General features: G+C 54.8%; 1 protein-coding gene across 5 annotated transcripts in view; it reads left to right on the top strand.

Annotated features, from left to right (window-relative positions):
• The window catches only part of SLC6A13 (solute carrier family 6 member 13), a 32,889-nt gene extending 21,531 nt beyond the window's left edge, over positions 1-11,358 (top strand). For 4 of the 5 annotated variants that reach the window (XM_080811745.1, XM_080811743.1, XM_080811744.1 and 1 more), the window contains 8 exons: positions 3,635-3,738; positions 4,657-4,781; positions 7,343-7,455; positions 7,782-7,919; positions 8,634-8,736; positions 9,213-9,313; positions 10,302-10,472; positions 10,817-11,356. In XM_080811745.1, coding sequence (XP_080667871.1) covers positions 3,635-3,738; positions 4,657-4,781; positions 7,343-7,455; positions 7,782-7,919; positions 8,634-8,736; positions 9,213-9,313; positions 10,302-10,472; positions 10,817-10,939 — 978 coding nt within the window. In that variant the 3' untranslated portion in view covers positions 10,940-11,356. Of the gene's footprint in view, positions 1-3,634; positions 3,739-4,656; positions 4,782-7,342; positions 7,456-7,781; positions 7,920-8,633; positions 8,737-9,212; positions 9,314-10,301; positions 10,473-10,816 lie in introns of all 5 variants that reach the window. The other variant, XM_080811746.1, reaches the window with a different exon arrangement.
• Positions 11,359-12,908: the final 1,550 nt, after the last annotated feature.

Below are 12,908 nucleotides of genomic sequence, written 5' to 3'. Positions count from 1 at the left end.
TGGACCAGACAGCCTTTAACTCTGAGTGTTAACAAGGCCATGATTCTGTGTCTGGGTCACTGCGGGGAGTAAAACCTCTTTTCACTGCCATCCAGGATACCACCCTTCCAACTCCAACCAGCTGTAGGCTGTGCAGAGAACATGTGCCTTCCAAGTCCCCTGAGGCCATGAGGAGGGAGATGTTTCCAGAGCCGGGCTTGGTCTGGGCTTCCCAGCAGCCGTCTTGGCCGCTGGGTCCCATCTCCGGCTGCAGCCAGGCCTCTGTTGTTGGTGAACAGAGCAGCAGCCCGCAGGTGTGATGGCCCTGCCAGAGCCCTAATTGAATGTAGTTGGCACTCCCCAGGAAGTGTGAGAATTCCAACTGGCATTTGCCTGGCACTTGAGAAAGGTGCGAAATTCCTGCTAGCCAACACAAAGACCAAAGACATCTCTGTCTGCCAAGCACTCAGTCTGGGAGCGGGGAGGCGGGCAGAGACAATGCTGGGTTTATCTGGCTCCCTCCTCTCTTCCCGCCAGACTTGCTGCATGTCAGGCAGGTCACTGCCCTCCCAGTGTTCCCTGGGGCTCATCCCTTTCACACGCAGGAGGCGCTCCTGGTGACCAGGACTCTCCTGGGCAATCCTTTCTTTCCCTTGCCTGGCGCTTTGTTCTGCTGCCTTTGTTCGGTAGATGGATAGGGGCTTAGGGTGTCCAAAGAGCCCTCTTGGAACCTTTGAAATCTCAACGTTAAGCTCTTCTAATGAAGGGCTTCTTTAGGGAGGCGGTTGGAACATTGATTAGAATGGGTCTTTTTATTTTGACTTCTATGGGACCTCATGATCACTGAAAGGTGAGTTGCCTTTTTGAAGTAACCAGAGTAACCACAAACAGCAGCAGGAGCTGACACATTTATTATGTGCTTGCTGTTTGCCAGGCACTTTTACTGAAGGCATGACGCCGGGGAGTCCCCACGAAGCCCCATGAATGCCTGTCAGCTTCATCTTACAGATGAAGAAACTCAAGCATAGAACACTTAAGAAATTTGCCCCAGTCCACAAAAACTAGCACGCGGGGGAGCTTGGGTTTTGTGCAAGTGGTCTTAAGGAGTCTGCTGTCCTGATGACCATGATATACATTTTCCAAAGAGTATGAATGTGAAGGTTTTCAGGGCTGCTTTTCACTATTCCAGAAGATGGGACAGGGAACTAATACTTATTTGTGTGCTGAGGATTTTGCATATATTATTTTATTTGTTATTGTACCCATTTCCCTGAGGAGAAGAGTGAGGTTCGGAGAGGTTAAGGGACTGGCCCAAGATCACACAGCTAGGAATTTATAGAGTTAAGAGTTGGACCCAGTTCAGTGCGACTCCGAAGCCCAGGCTTTTTCCATTACACACTAGTGCCTTCCTAAAAATAGTGAACATAATCATCCTTGGGATTGAGCTCAAAGTCGAAAACCTCCTTCCTGGATCTTCTAGAGGTCTCTGTCCTCTGCTCCCCACAAAGATCGCGCTCTCCTTTTGCCCACACTCTACCAGGTGTTTCTCACACTTGTTTTATTCTTGATCAGTCTCCTGTCGCAGCCAAAGACACACTGGGGCTTTGTTTTAGAAACCAGAACTGCTGGCGTGGTCAGGGAGCAGGTTGCCTGCGGTGGGGAACAGAACAGCCAGCTCTACTTGTTCCTGCGGCCCTTCCTCTGACCCCTTTCTTCTCCCCATCCCAGCAGGCTTGTCAGGCCACAGCTGGGCCAAGAGCGGGGGGCTTGCCAAGCTGCTGGGGAGCAGGTTTTAGTCAGAGGCTCCAGGTCTGACCCTCACCCTCTGAACTCTCAGCCCTCCTGCTGCATTTTCCTCTGTTCTCATTAACCTCTGCCCCCAACCCAGTCGTAGTCTGTCCCCCTCAGGGCAGGGTGAACTGCCAAGTCACAATCTTTCTTTTTTTCCTTCCCAAGGCCAAGTTCGTGAAACTTCATCACCTGGGATTTGCGGCCCCTGCCTACGTGTGGGCAGCCGCAGAATGTCTCTGAGGGCAGCAGAGAGTTTCCCCGGTAACTCATGGGCACTGCCAGGCCTGGGAAGCAAACTTCCAAGACCCGAGGCTGGGCAGGCTCCTGGGCTATCTCCTGGATGGCCTGCTGGGGAGCGGTCATCTAGGCTGGTGGCTGTGGGCCCCCAGGTAGAGAGGGGTGTCTCCCAGCCTTCCCTCTCTGGGTCTGGGTCAGACCTTTGCACAAGTTCAGAGCCTCTGGCCGCAGGGTCCCACCAGTAACCCACTGAGCAGGAACGAAACAGAACAGAGGGACCCGCAGTCACTGACTTCCTGAGGTGACTCTCCTCACAGCCTCTGTGGGGATGGGGTTCACAGTGAGCAGAAGGGACAGGAGCCCAGAGATGGTCTCCCCTTTTCTTCACTGTCTTTCCCCACTCTGCCCCGCGTCCCACAAAAGTGGAATACAATGAGAGGAGTAGGTGCCCTGGGTGGGTTCCAGGCGCTGGTTCTCAGGGCCTGTAGGGCGGGGATTCCAGCCTCTGGCTGACACTAGGATCATTCAGGAAGCTCTGAAAATAATACAGATTTCTGCATTTTTCTTAAGTCCTAGAGACCTGACATCGCAACTGGAGCTTGCTGTTGGGTCCCCGGGCCCCACCACAATGCTGGGGGAAATGGGCAGTTTGGCAGGGCGCATGTGACAAGACCGCAAGGGAGGCCGGGGCGGGGGTGACGGTCAGGGAAGCAGGGAGAGGCGGGCTTCGGTGGATGTGGGTACTGGGGGCTTGACATGAGAGGAAGGAAAGCAGGGGTCTGTTTGGGAGCTGCTAGGGGAGGGCGAGGCAAAGGCAAGAGATGGGGACCCCAGAAAGTTTAGGCCTGATGTTTTCTGCGCCCGTAGCTTAGTGTTCCCTTGTGGTGCTGCATCCTCTGAAGACAGGGGGTGCCTGGGAAGGGTCTGTGGCCCAGGGACCCCACCTCCTGCAGATCAGCAGGATTGCCCAGTCCTGCTCGCCTTGATGTGCTTTCTCTTCGGGATGTTATTGTAGCTGTTAAATCTAAATCATAACATGTCCGGGCCGGCTCGGCCAGCTGAGACAATAATGGTCCTCACCGGGCCCCCGGTTTAGCCGCAGAGCTCTTCCCCCCAAGGAGTACAAAGCACGTGCATTCCTGTTCAGCCTCTTGCTTTTGTGAGCTGAGGATGACTCTTTCTGCTTTCCAGATAGAGGACTTTGAGGGGCGCGGGGCAAAGATATGTTCTCGCCATGGCACTGATATGAAGGACCCCCTAGGTCCAGAGATCCTGTCCTCTGGGTTCCTTCCAACCCCGTTGCGAGGAGGACCCAGGAAGGGAGAAAGTAGAGGAAGAACCAGGGCCTTATTTCTGTTGTGGAAAGTTGGTGCCAGGCCCGGCTTAGTCCTAGAACTCCCTCCCAGACTCCTCTTCCCTGGGTCCTTCAGGCTTCTCCCAGAGCCTGCTGCCCACGCCATCCTGGTAGTGCCCAAGAAATGCCCTCTGGGGGCCTATTGGGATAGTCGGGTTGCAGGCTGAGCCACTGCTAGCCAGCGCCCGGCTCAGCCACAGGCCTGTGTGCGCCATGGAGCCCTGATAGCCCAGCTTTCCTGGGGTGCAACGTTCTTGCCTTTTCCCTGTGTAGGTGTGGATGGACGCGGGCACCCAGATCTTCTTCTCCTTTGCCATCTGTCTGGGGTGCCTGACCGCCCTGGGCAGCTACAACAAGTACAACAACAATTGCTACAGGTGATTGGAGGGGTGGGGCCTGGGCCCCCATCCTGCCTTTCCCCTGCCCCGCCAGTGTGCTAAGTCTGGGTGCTTTGAAGTGTGCAACAGCTCATGGATTTGCCTTCCCCCACCCATCTTCACCTCACTTTCCCGTGCCCCAGGGCCACCAGTTGCTGAAGGGGAGCCAAGGATAGCATGGGCAGAGGGATTTCCTCCAAAGGCTGGGGTGGTTGTCGTTGGCTGGGAAGCTGGTCCAGCCCTGTGGGCTGATGGAGAGGTTAGTGGCCTCGAACCTGGGAAGTCATTCATTGTGCCATGCAGTGGAGCCTCATTTGCCCCAGCCAACGCTGAACCCTCACCTACTTTTACCTTACTGTTCCCCATCTCATGCCTCCCGCCCCCGCCCCCGCCGGGTTCCCTCCAGCCTCCTGGCTTCATATCAGAGCTTCTCAGACAAGTTCAAGCTAAAAAAAAAAAAAAAAAAAAAAAAAAAAAAAAAAAAATCAAGTTCTGTCTTTCAAAATCAGATTTGGGGGATGAGAATCACATGTTGCTTGGGATTGCCCATGTCCATAGCCTCCACATCAGCATGCCAGACTGAATTGTGTCTGAGCGGAAGCGTCCTGAGAGAGGTGGTGGCAATAGGGCAGGGGTGGAGGGGGGGAGCTCTGCAGCAGTTCCTAATATTTAGATGAGTGTATTACTTCCTCAGAACCTTATTCTTCTGGGACCACTGTGACTGAGTCCAAGTCTTAGCTAATAGATTGAGGGGGGCGGGTGTGGGGGCAGAACCCAGGCCTGGAATGCTCGTCGGGATCCTGCTGGCAGCCCCCCTCTGGCCCGAGTGAAGGGCTGGGGCTGTCTGCCCACCGAAGGGCTTCCTGCTGGCATCCTCGTGCTGACCCGGCCCATCTCTGTCCCCCGCCTGCCCCACAGGGACTGCATTGCCCTCTGCTTCCTCAATAGTGGCACCAGCTTCGTGGCCGGGTTTGCCATCTTCTCCGTCCTGGGCTTCATGTCTCAGGAACAGGGGGTGCCCATCTCTGAGGTGGCCGAGTCTGGTGAGTGCTGGGGGCTGCGTGCCAGGACTGGGTTCTGGGAGCTTTGTTTGAAACTTTGCCAACTGGGGTCTGGACATGTTTCTAATGTCACCTACCCTGAGGTGCTCACCCTTCGGTGGCCACGTCCCTGGGAAGACCTGGGGGAGCACATCCACATTCACCCCAGCTTCAAAGGGCAGAGGGGTGTACGGGGAGCATTGCCCACACCTGGCCTCCACTTCCTTAACCTGGAGGCAGCCAACATGGTCAGGCTCGTGTTTCTCCTTGCAGAAACACTTTAGGCATCTGTGAGAAGAGAAAGGCACACATACACATACGCACGTATGTGAACATTCATACAAGCTGAGCACATAGTACTATTTCTATTTCCTCACCCCCCTTCTAGAAAACCAACTGATAGAATACTACAGATGCTGTTCTGTCCTTTGTCTTGTTTTGCCCACTCCAAAATGTATCTGGAAGATAAGTTTATGTTGGTGTGGAGTTTCCTCCTTTTCACCATGCCGTAGTCAACAAAATATGGTTGTTGTTGCTTTTATATTTTTTATTATTTTTTAAAAGAGTTATTTATTTACTTTAGGGAGAGAGAGAGCATGAGCAGGGGGAGGGATGGAGAGCAGAGGGAGACAGAGGGAGAATCTCAAGCAGATTCCCTGCTGAGCCCAGAGCCTGATGCAGGGCTCGATCCCAGGACCCTGAGATCATGACCTGAGCTGCAGGCAGACACTCAACTGACTGAGCCACCCAGGTGCCCCTGCTGTTGCTTTAATTTTATTCTTTAAAAGATTTGTTTATTTGAGAGAGAGACAGAGAAAGAGAGAGAGAGTGTGTGAGTGCTCACACAAGTGGGGGGAGAGGGCAGAGGGAAAGATTGTCAGCAGACTCCCCACTGAGTGCGGAGTCCCATGGGATGGGGGGTGCTCAGTCTCGGGACTCTGAGATCAGGACCTGAACTGACACCAAGAGTCTGAGGCTCAAGCCACTGAGCCACCCAGGCGACCCCTATTGTTGCTTTTAATCAAGAACCAGTCCCCTACCTGAGTGAGCTGTCAATGTCTCCTGCCCTTCCCTACTCTTGAGGACCACCCTCTCGCCCTCTGCCACAAGACAGCGTTCCATCATCGCCTTCCCAAGCATGCCCTCTTACACAGAGGGCCAAGCACTGGGAACTGACATCACTGATTCTTAGGAAACCCGATATTTTTTCACTTTTTTTAAAATAGAATTTTAAAAAATTTATTTATTTGTCAGAGAGAGAGAGCACAAGCAGGCAGAGCAGCAGGCAGAGGCATAGGGGAGAAGCAGGCTCCCTGCGGGGCAGGAACCCCCGCCCCTACATGCGGGACTCGATCCCAGGACCCTGGGATCATGACCCAAGCCAAAGGCAGATGCTTAACCTTAACTGACTGAGCCACCCAGGCATCCCACTATTGTTTCACTTTTATTAAACATTTGCTCAGTGACAGGCACTGCAGGAAGCAGTTTGCCTGCACCAGCAACGGAAAAGCTTTGAGGTGGAACTGGGATTATCCCCATCCCTCCAGTGTGGTGAGGGGGGCTCGAGGAGGTAAACAACCATCCAAGATCCCAGTCATACTGTTTCTCCGAGGAAGCTTCTGTTGGATGAAGCCAGGCGTGGGCAGGTGTATCAGCTCCTGTCGTCTGAGCCAGCTAATTTGAGAGACTGTTACGTCAGTGATACTCTGAAATGAATGCCCAATCACTCCTAGCCTTTTCTGAATGACAGAAAAGGCTCTGGGTGCAGAGGTGGCAAACTGGTGGCCCCAGGTTCAATCTAGTCCTTGGAGGTATTTTCTTTGGGAGCGTCTTCTAGAGAGAACTCGCCGATTGCCGTGGTGGAGTCATGATAGCGGCAGGTCTCATCAACTCCTGCCCGCGCTCATTTGACCCTGGGTCAGCGGCACAAATGTATGTGGCCGGGGTGCCTGGGTGGCTCAGTGGGTTGGGCTGCTGCCTTCGGCTCGGGTCATGATCTCAGGGTCCTGGGATCTGGTCCCGAGTCGGGCTCTCTGCTCGGCAGGGAGCCTGCTTCCCTCTCTCTCTCTCTCTGCCTGCCTCACTGCCTGCTTGTGATCTCTCTCTCTCTCTCAAATAAATAAAATAAAAATCTTTAAAACAAACAAACAAACAAACAAATGTACATGGCCTGCCTGGCCTCTGAGCTCTTTTTAAGGGTGAAACCTCTGGTTTGGGGCAATAGATCCCAAGAGTGAGCCCTGAGGATCTGGGGTAGAGCTCACAGAAATGCAGGTGATCTTCCCCCTTTCCGTCTCCCAAAGCCCCTTACACCCACAGCTTCTAGGTGGTTCTGCTCTGTTCCTGCCAACAAGAACACAGCAGGTGGTGCCTTGGAGATGTGGGCACCGGGTGGAGGTTCGGGTGGCTTCTCCCAGGCTAGGTTGGGGTTGATGATGGTAACTTGGCGGGGAGGTTTCCTCTGGCTCCTGTGATTCCATGACCCGCATCGGGCAGCCTTGGGATCCCATGTGGTCTGGAGGCAGCCCAGGCACTGGGCCATGTTCTTCTGCTCCTTGCTGTAGGCCCCGGCCTGGCTTTCATCGCCTATCCCCGGGCCGTGGTGATGCTGCCCTTCTCTCCTCTCTGGGCCTGCTGCTTTTTCTTCATGGTCGTCCTCCTGGGACTGGACAGCCAGGTATCAAGAAGCAGTTATGCGAGAGCCTGAGAGATAAGTGGGTTGTGCGGGCTGGAGGATGGGTAGCTGTGGACAGGAGGTTGAGCCCGATGTCCTGCGGGACCTTAGGAAAATTGGGGACCGGGTGAATGTCTCAGGTGGAGGCCCCTCTAGGGACCAAGAGGGACTCTGCAGGGTAGGTCCAGACCTGAGCACACCAGGACGGTGCCGAGTACTTGAGCGCCGGGGCAGGGCTGAGCCTGGGAGCAAGAAGCCAGAGGTGGCTGACGGCAGCAGCATATTTTGGGAGCTCTCTTTCCCTCCAATTCTTTTGCCCTCTCATCCAGTTTGTGTGCGTAGAAAGCCTGGTGACAGCGCTGGTGGACATGTACCCCCGTGTATTCCGCAAGAAGAACCGGAGGGAGCTCCTCATTCTGGGCGTGTCTGTCACCTCCTTCTTTGTCGGGCTGGTCATGCTCACAGAGGTGAGGGTCCGGGAGGTGTGAAGGTGGGGACCGGGGGAGGAGGAGAAGCCAAGCTCCCGGGCTTCAGGGCCCTGGGACTCCGTCCCTTCCCAGCCATAGCCAGCACCAAGTAGGTGAGGCCTTTCTCTGGCCTGGAAACACCAGCCACCCACATCTGGGGGCGGCTTAGGGGTGGTTTGGCTCCACGGTAAGCTAAGACGTATGAGAAGGATGGTCAGGAAGTTCTGGGTTAGGAAAAATGGCCTCTCCAGCAAGCTCCCATGACTTCTCAGGCAGCTGAACCACGTTCCCGGGAAAGACTTCAAAGGCAGAAAGGGAGCCCTGGGGATGGGTGCTATTCTGTGTTTTGTCTCAAGGGAGAAGGAAGGAGATGGAGTTTGTCATCTTCACAGTACTGATGACGGCCTCTGTCCTGATCCTCCGCCAAAGAGTACACACGTCGTCTCGGACTTCTGGGTCAATCCCTAAATGTTCTCAGGGATGAGCTAACAATAGCCGCCTGTTTTATCTATCTTCCCTCCGAAAATAATAAAAAAAAATATATTGTCTCCTATTGGCCCTAGTGCCTCCCAGCTCACAAACTATATTCTGTTTTAATATCTGTCTCCCATGATCACCAGGTCTGCTCTGTGCCTGTGGGTGTGAGGCTGGAGGCCAGGGTGAGTAAATCTGTTTCCTCCGGATACAGTTCTGGTCTGTTCTCTCCTCTGGCAGGGCGGTATGTACGTATTTCAACTCTTTGACTACTACGCTGCCAGTGGCATGTGCCTCCTGTTTGTGGCCATCTTTGAGTCCCTCTGTGTGGCCTGGGTCTATGGTGAGTGACCCTCCCCCCGGGTCCTAACCCCAGGGCTCACTGCCATCTCATGGCCCTTGGACAAAGAGTCATCTGCTGTTCTCACACACCTTTTCCTGGAACGCCCCCTCTGCTTGACCTCAAAAATCTCAAGAATCCTAAATCGCTACCATTGGAAGGGCCCTCCGGAGGTTGTTCGGCGCCCTCCTGGCCATAGCCGTACCCAGACTGCCCCGAGTGGGCCCATATCCTGTCCGAGCCAAACCTCTTCAGCCCTTGACGACCTTGACGATCAGAAAGTCATTGTCTTTGCTATGCTAAGGTCTGCCCCCTGCTGTGTATGCCTATGAATCCCTGGGGAAGAGAGTCTCCCAGCAGTCATTTGGAAAGACAACCATGTTATCGTCTATTTCTTGGTCCTTGCCCATCTGGCCCGTGCCTTGGATGCTGAAGAATGTCCTTTCTCCCCCTTTCCTTTCTTCTCTTCTTCCTGGCAGGAGCCGGGCGCTTCTATGACAACATTGAAGATATGATTGGATACAGACCATGGCCTCTTATCAAATATTGCTGGCTTTTCCTCACCCCAGCTGTGTGCACGGTAAGAGAACCTCAAGGGTAAAGCGACATGAAGGCAAAGAGAAATGGTGGTCGTAGGAGGGTAGATAGGCTGTTAGCTCTAGAAGGGACTTCTCCACGGGGACTGAAAATCATTTTACATTTTCACTCCTCCTCCTGTTGGATTCTAGAAAACGGTTAGCAAGGTAGATGCTTCCTTTCCAATTCACAGAAGGTCAAACTGAGATCCAGAGCTGCCAGATGGTTTCACCAACACCACGATGTGAGTCGAATGTCACAATCAGGACAGCAACCCAAGGGCATTGGGCTGCTTGTGGTGGTACTAGTAACCGCAGCAATTATAAGAACACCATTACAGAGCTCACACTTTGTGCCAGGAATAAGGTGCTTTGCACGTTTTAACCCACTTGATCTGCACAAGGACTGCATGAAGAATTACTATTATACTTATTTTATGGATGAAGCCGAAGCCAAAGAGGGTAAGCCATTTGCCCTAGCGAGGAAATAGCAGTGAGCTAGGATCAAGCCCAGCAGCTTGGCTCCAGATTCTGAGCAATAAGCCCCGGCGTGCTGCCTCCTGGGGCTTTATCTTGTATGTCTGCTGCTCCCCAAGTGCCCACTTCGGGGCACAGGGTGTAAATGCGGCTCAGGGGGAGGGAGGCACGACCCCCTGCCCTTGAGGCCCTCACAGCCCCACCTGATGGTGCTGGAGTCTTAAGCACCTGAAAACATTAGCAGCCTCATGACCATTTCCTAGCTGAGGGCCAGCTCCAGTAGAGGTGCACAGGGGCACGGGGCCTGCAGGGAGAGGGGAGGCGCCCTGGATGTTCTGTTGAGAAGGTGTGGATTTTGAGTAGAATGTGGTTCGGGGTTGGGGTTTGATTGACCCAGATGAGCCTGGAGGCCAGTCCAGGCTTGCAGAGTGAAGGATCTCTGCCAGCTCTTCCAGGGGGCGTGGGGGGCACAAGGCTCCTTCTCCCAGACCCTTTCTCTTCTCCTCTCCTCCTCAGGCCACCTTCCTCTTCTCTCTGATCAAGTACACTCCGCTGACCTACAACAAAAAGTACACGTACCCGTGGTGGGGTGATGCCCTGGGCTGGTTCCTGGCTCTGTCCTCCATGGTCTGCATTCCCGCCTGGAGCTTCTATAAACTTGGGACCCTCAAGGGCTCCTTCAGAGAGGTAGGGGGTTTGCGGCGAGGGACAGGAACACGAGACGATGACATAGGGCCCCATGAGGATAGACCGATACCCACCAGGGTAGGAGTTGGGAGACAGGGGTGACACCACTCCTGGAGAGGCTGCTGGGGAGGGACAAAGTGAGTTCTTACAACTCTCAGAAAGAGACTGATGCCTCCAAGTCACAGGCTGGGACGTGGGGGTTGGCACCCGGCCACCTGGAGGGCACGTATGTGTGTGTGTGTTGGGGAGGGGGGTGGCAGGCAGACACTGGCAAGCTGCTGAAGGAGGCGGGCAGCCATGCCCCTGACACCAGCTCACGAGAGCCACCCCCACTTGCCTTGCAGAGAATTCGCCATCTCATGTGCCCAGCTGAGGACCTGCCTGGATGGAAGCGAGCAGAACCCTCGGCCCCTGCCACACCCAGGACGTCGCTTCTCATACTCACAGAGCTAGAGTCTCACTGCTAGGGCCGTGGGGCTCGGGATCATGCCCATGGGCCTGGCTTGGGGGCCAGCTGCAGAAGCCCCTCCGCTGGGCATCTCTGCCTCCACCTGTGGTAGATGAGACACAAGGGGATGGTTTGGAATCTGCTTGGGGCTAGGCTCCTCCCTCCAGAACTTTCCTGCTCCAGGGCTGGCCAAACAGGTGTGAGATGCTGGTATCGAGAGCACCCCCTTTGAGACAGGCCTTGGGAGGCCGGGTGAGGGCTGGTGGGTGGAGCGGGAGACCTGTCCCTCTTACCTTTCATTCCATTAAATCCACGTTCTTCCCACCGACTGCCGGCTGTCCCACCTGGTTCCTGCCTGGGCTGCCTTGAGCACCATCTCACTTTAAAGTTGTGGCTTTGGAGTACCCCCCTCTGCCCCCTCTCGGCTCCGTCTCTCCTTCCCTCCCTCAGTTCTTGTGGCCCAGGGGCAGAGGGGAAGGACAGTGGGACCCAACTGAGACCCTCCATCTTCAGACACTCACACCAGAGGGGTCTGTCACACTCCGTCCATGCTCTCACCTCCCCAGAGCCCTTTCCCTCCTCCTCTGCTCCAAGGACTAAGCAGGGCAATGGAGGGGGACATGAGGGAGAACTGAGCCCTAGCTGGAGGAAGGAAGAGGAAAGCGTGATGCTTGGGCTTCTTTCCCCCCACATTCCCCTTGCCCCCTCCCTCCCTGACCCCACCTGCCAAAACAGTGTGTGTACGCGCATGCCCGCCCAGGTTCTGAGACCCGAGCGCGAGCGCGAGGGACAGCAGTGACTGCAGACCTGAGGCAGCAGATGCGACCAGCCCTGGCAGAACGGGTCCTACCCCAGCTCAGCCAGCAGAGGGACCCTGCTTCCTCAGGACCACCTCGCTCTTCTGCTCAGGGCGGTTGCCGGATTCGGCACTGCTGGACGTGGCCACAAGGGGGCGGCACTGCCACGACCAAGTCTTGAGGTCTGGGCCAGAGCTGCGGAGGAGCTCTTAGGGTCGGGCTGCAGAGAGGATCCAGGTGGCAGGCAGATCCTGACCTTCCTCGGGAGGGGGGGAGGGGGGGCAGTGGGCGTGGCCTGGACACTTACGAGTGTGTTTGCAGCCTTTATGTGTGGAGCTGGGGCACACTTATCTTTTGGTGTGTATGTATGTGTGTGTGTGTATGTGCCTGAACATGGTGCTTTCTCCTTGATAGTGTGGAGGCTTCGGTGTCTGCCTGACCCACCTCTGCTCAGATGGTTCTTCTTCTGCTGGTGTCTGGGGGAGCGTCTGCGAATCTGAGAGCTGCGGACTAAGGGCGCACAGTATTTCTGCGTGATTTCCCTAGTTTGTTTTACGGGTTAGTGGGAAAGTGCGCTGAAACTGTTGCTAGTTTTCAGGTTTTGATTTTTTTTTTGTTGCTGTTTGGAGAAATTATCAAAGTCAGTGGTCGTGACCCTTCTGCTTGTTGGTGTCGGCTGCTCCTTCCTGCACCGTGCCTGGCTGGGCATCTGCTGAGTGCGCCAGGCTCAGTCACCGTAGTAAGGTGGGAGGAGAAAATGTGCGAGGGAAACCTGGCGTCTCCATCCATCTGACGATGTTTCCAGAACACCACTATGGACACTGTGCTATCTTCATGATGGTACAAAATAGATACCATTTCTGCAATAACAAATTGTGGCCGATGCTATGGAGGAAAAGCAAAATGCCATGAGAAGGAGGGATGGGGTCTGGGAAGGAGGCTGCTGGTTTAGGTGTGGGCGGGGGTTGGGAAGGCCATTCTGAGGGTGTGCTGGCTCTCCAGCCAGCCATCTGACCACAATTGCAAGCAGCTGTGAGGCCAGGGAGGGGATGCCTGCCTGCAGTCCGGTGATGGCTATTCGAATCCTAGACGGGAGATTCATTAATACAGGCTGAAAAGAATCCATTGGCCCGAGGCTCAGAGATGCAGGGTCCAGTCCTGACCTGCCTCTAACTTGTCTTTATGGCAGTC

This window comes from Martes martes (assembly GCF_963455335.1).
Source record: "Martes martes genome assembly, chromosome: 8".
NCBI lineage: Eukaryota > Metazoa > Chordata > Mammalia > Carnivora > Mustelidae > Martes > Martes martes.
Note: the sequence above shows the minus strand (reverse complement) of the source record. Positions and strands in the feature narration are given on the sequence as shown.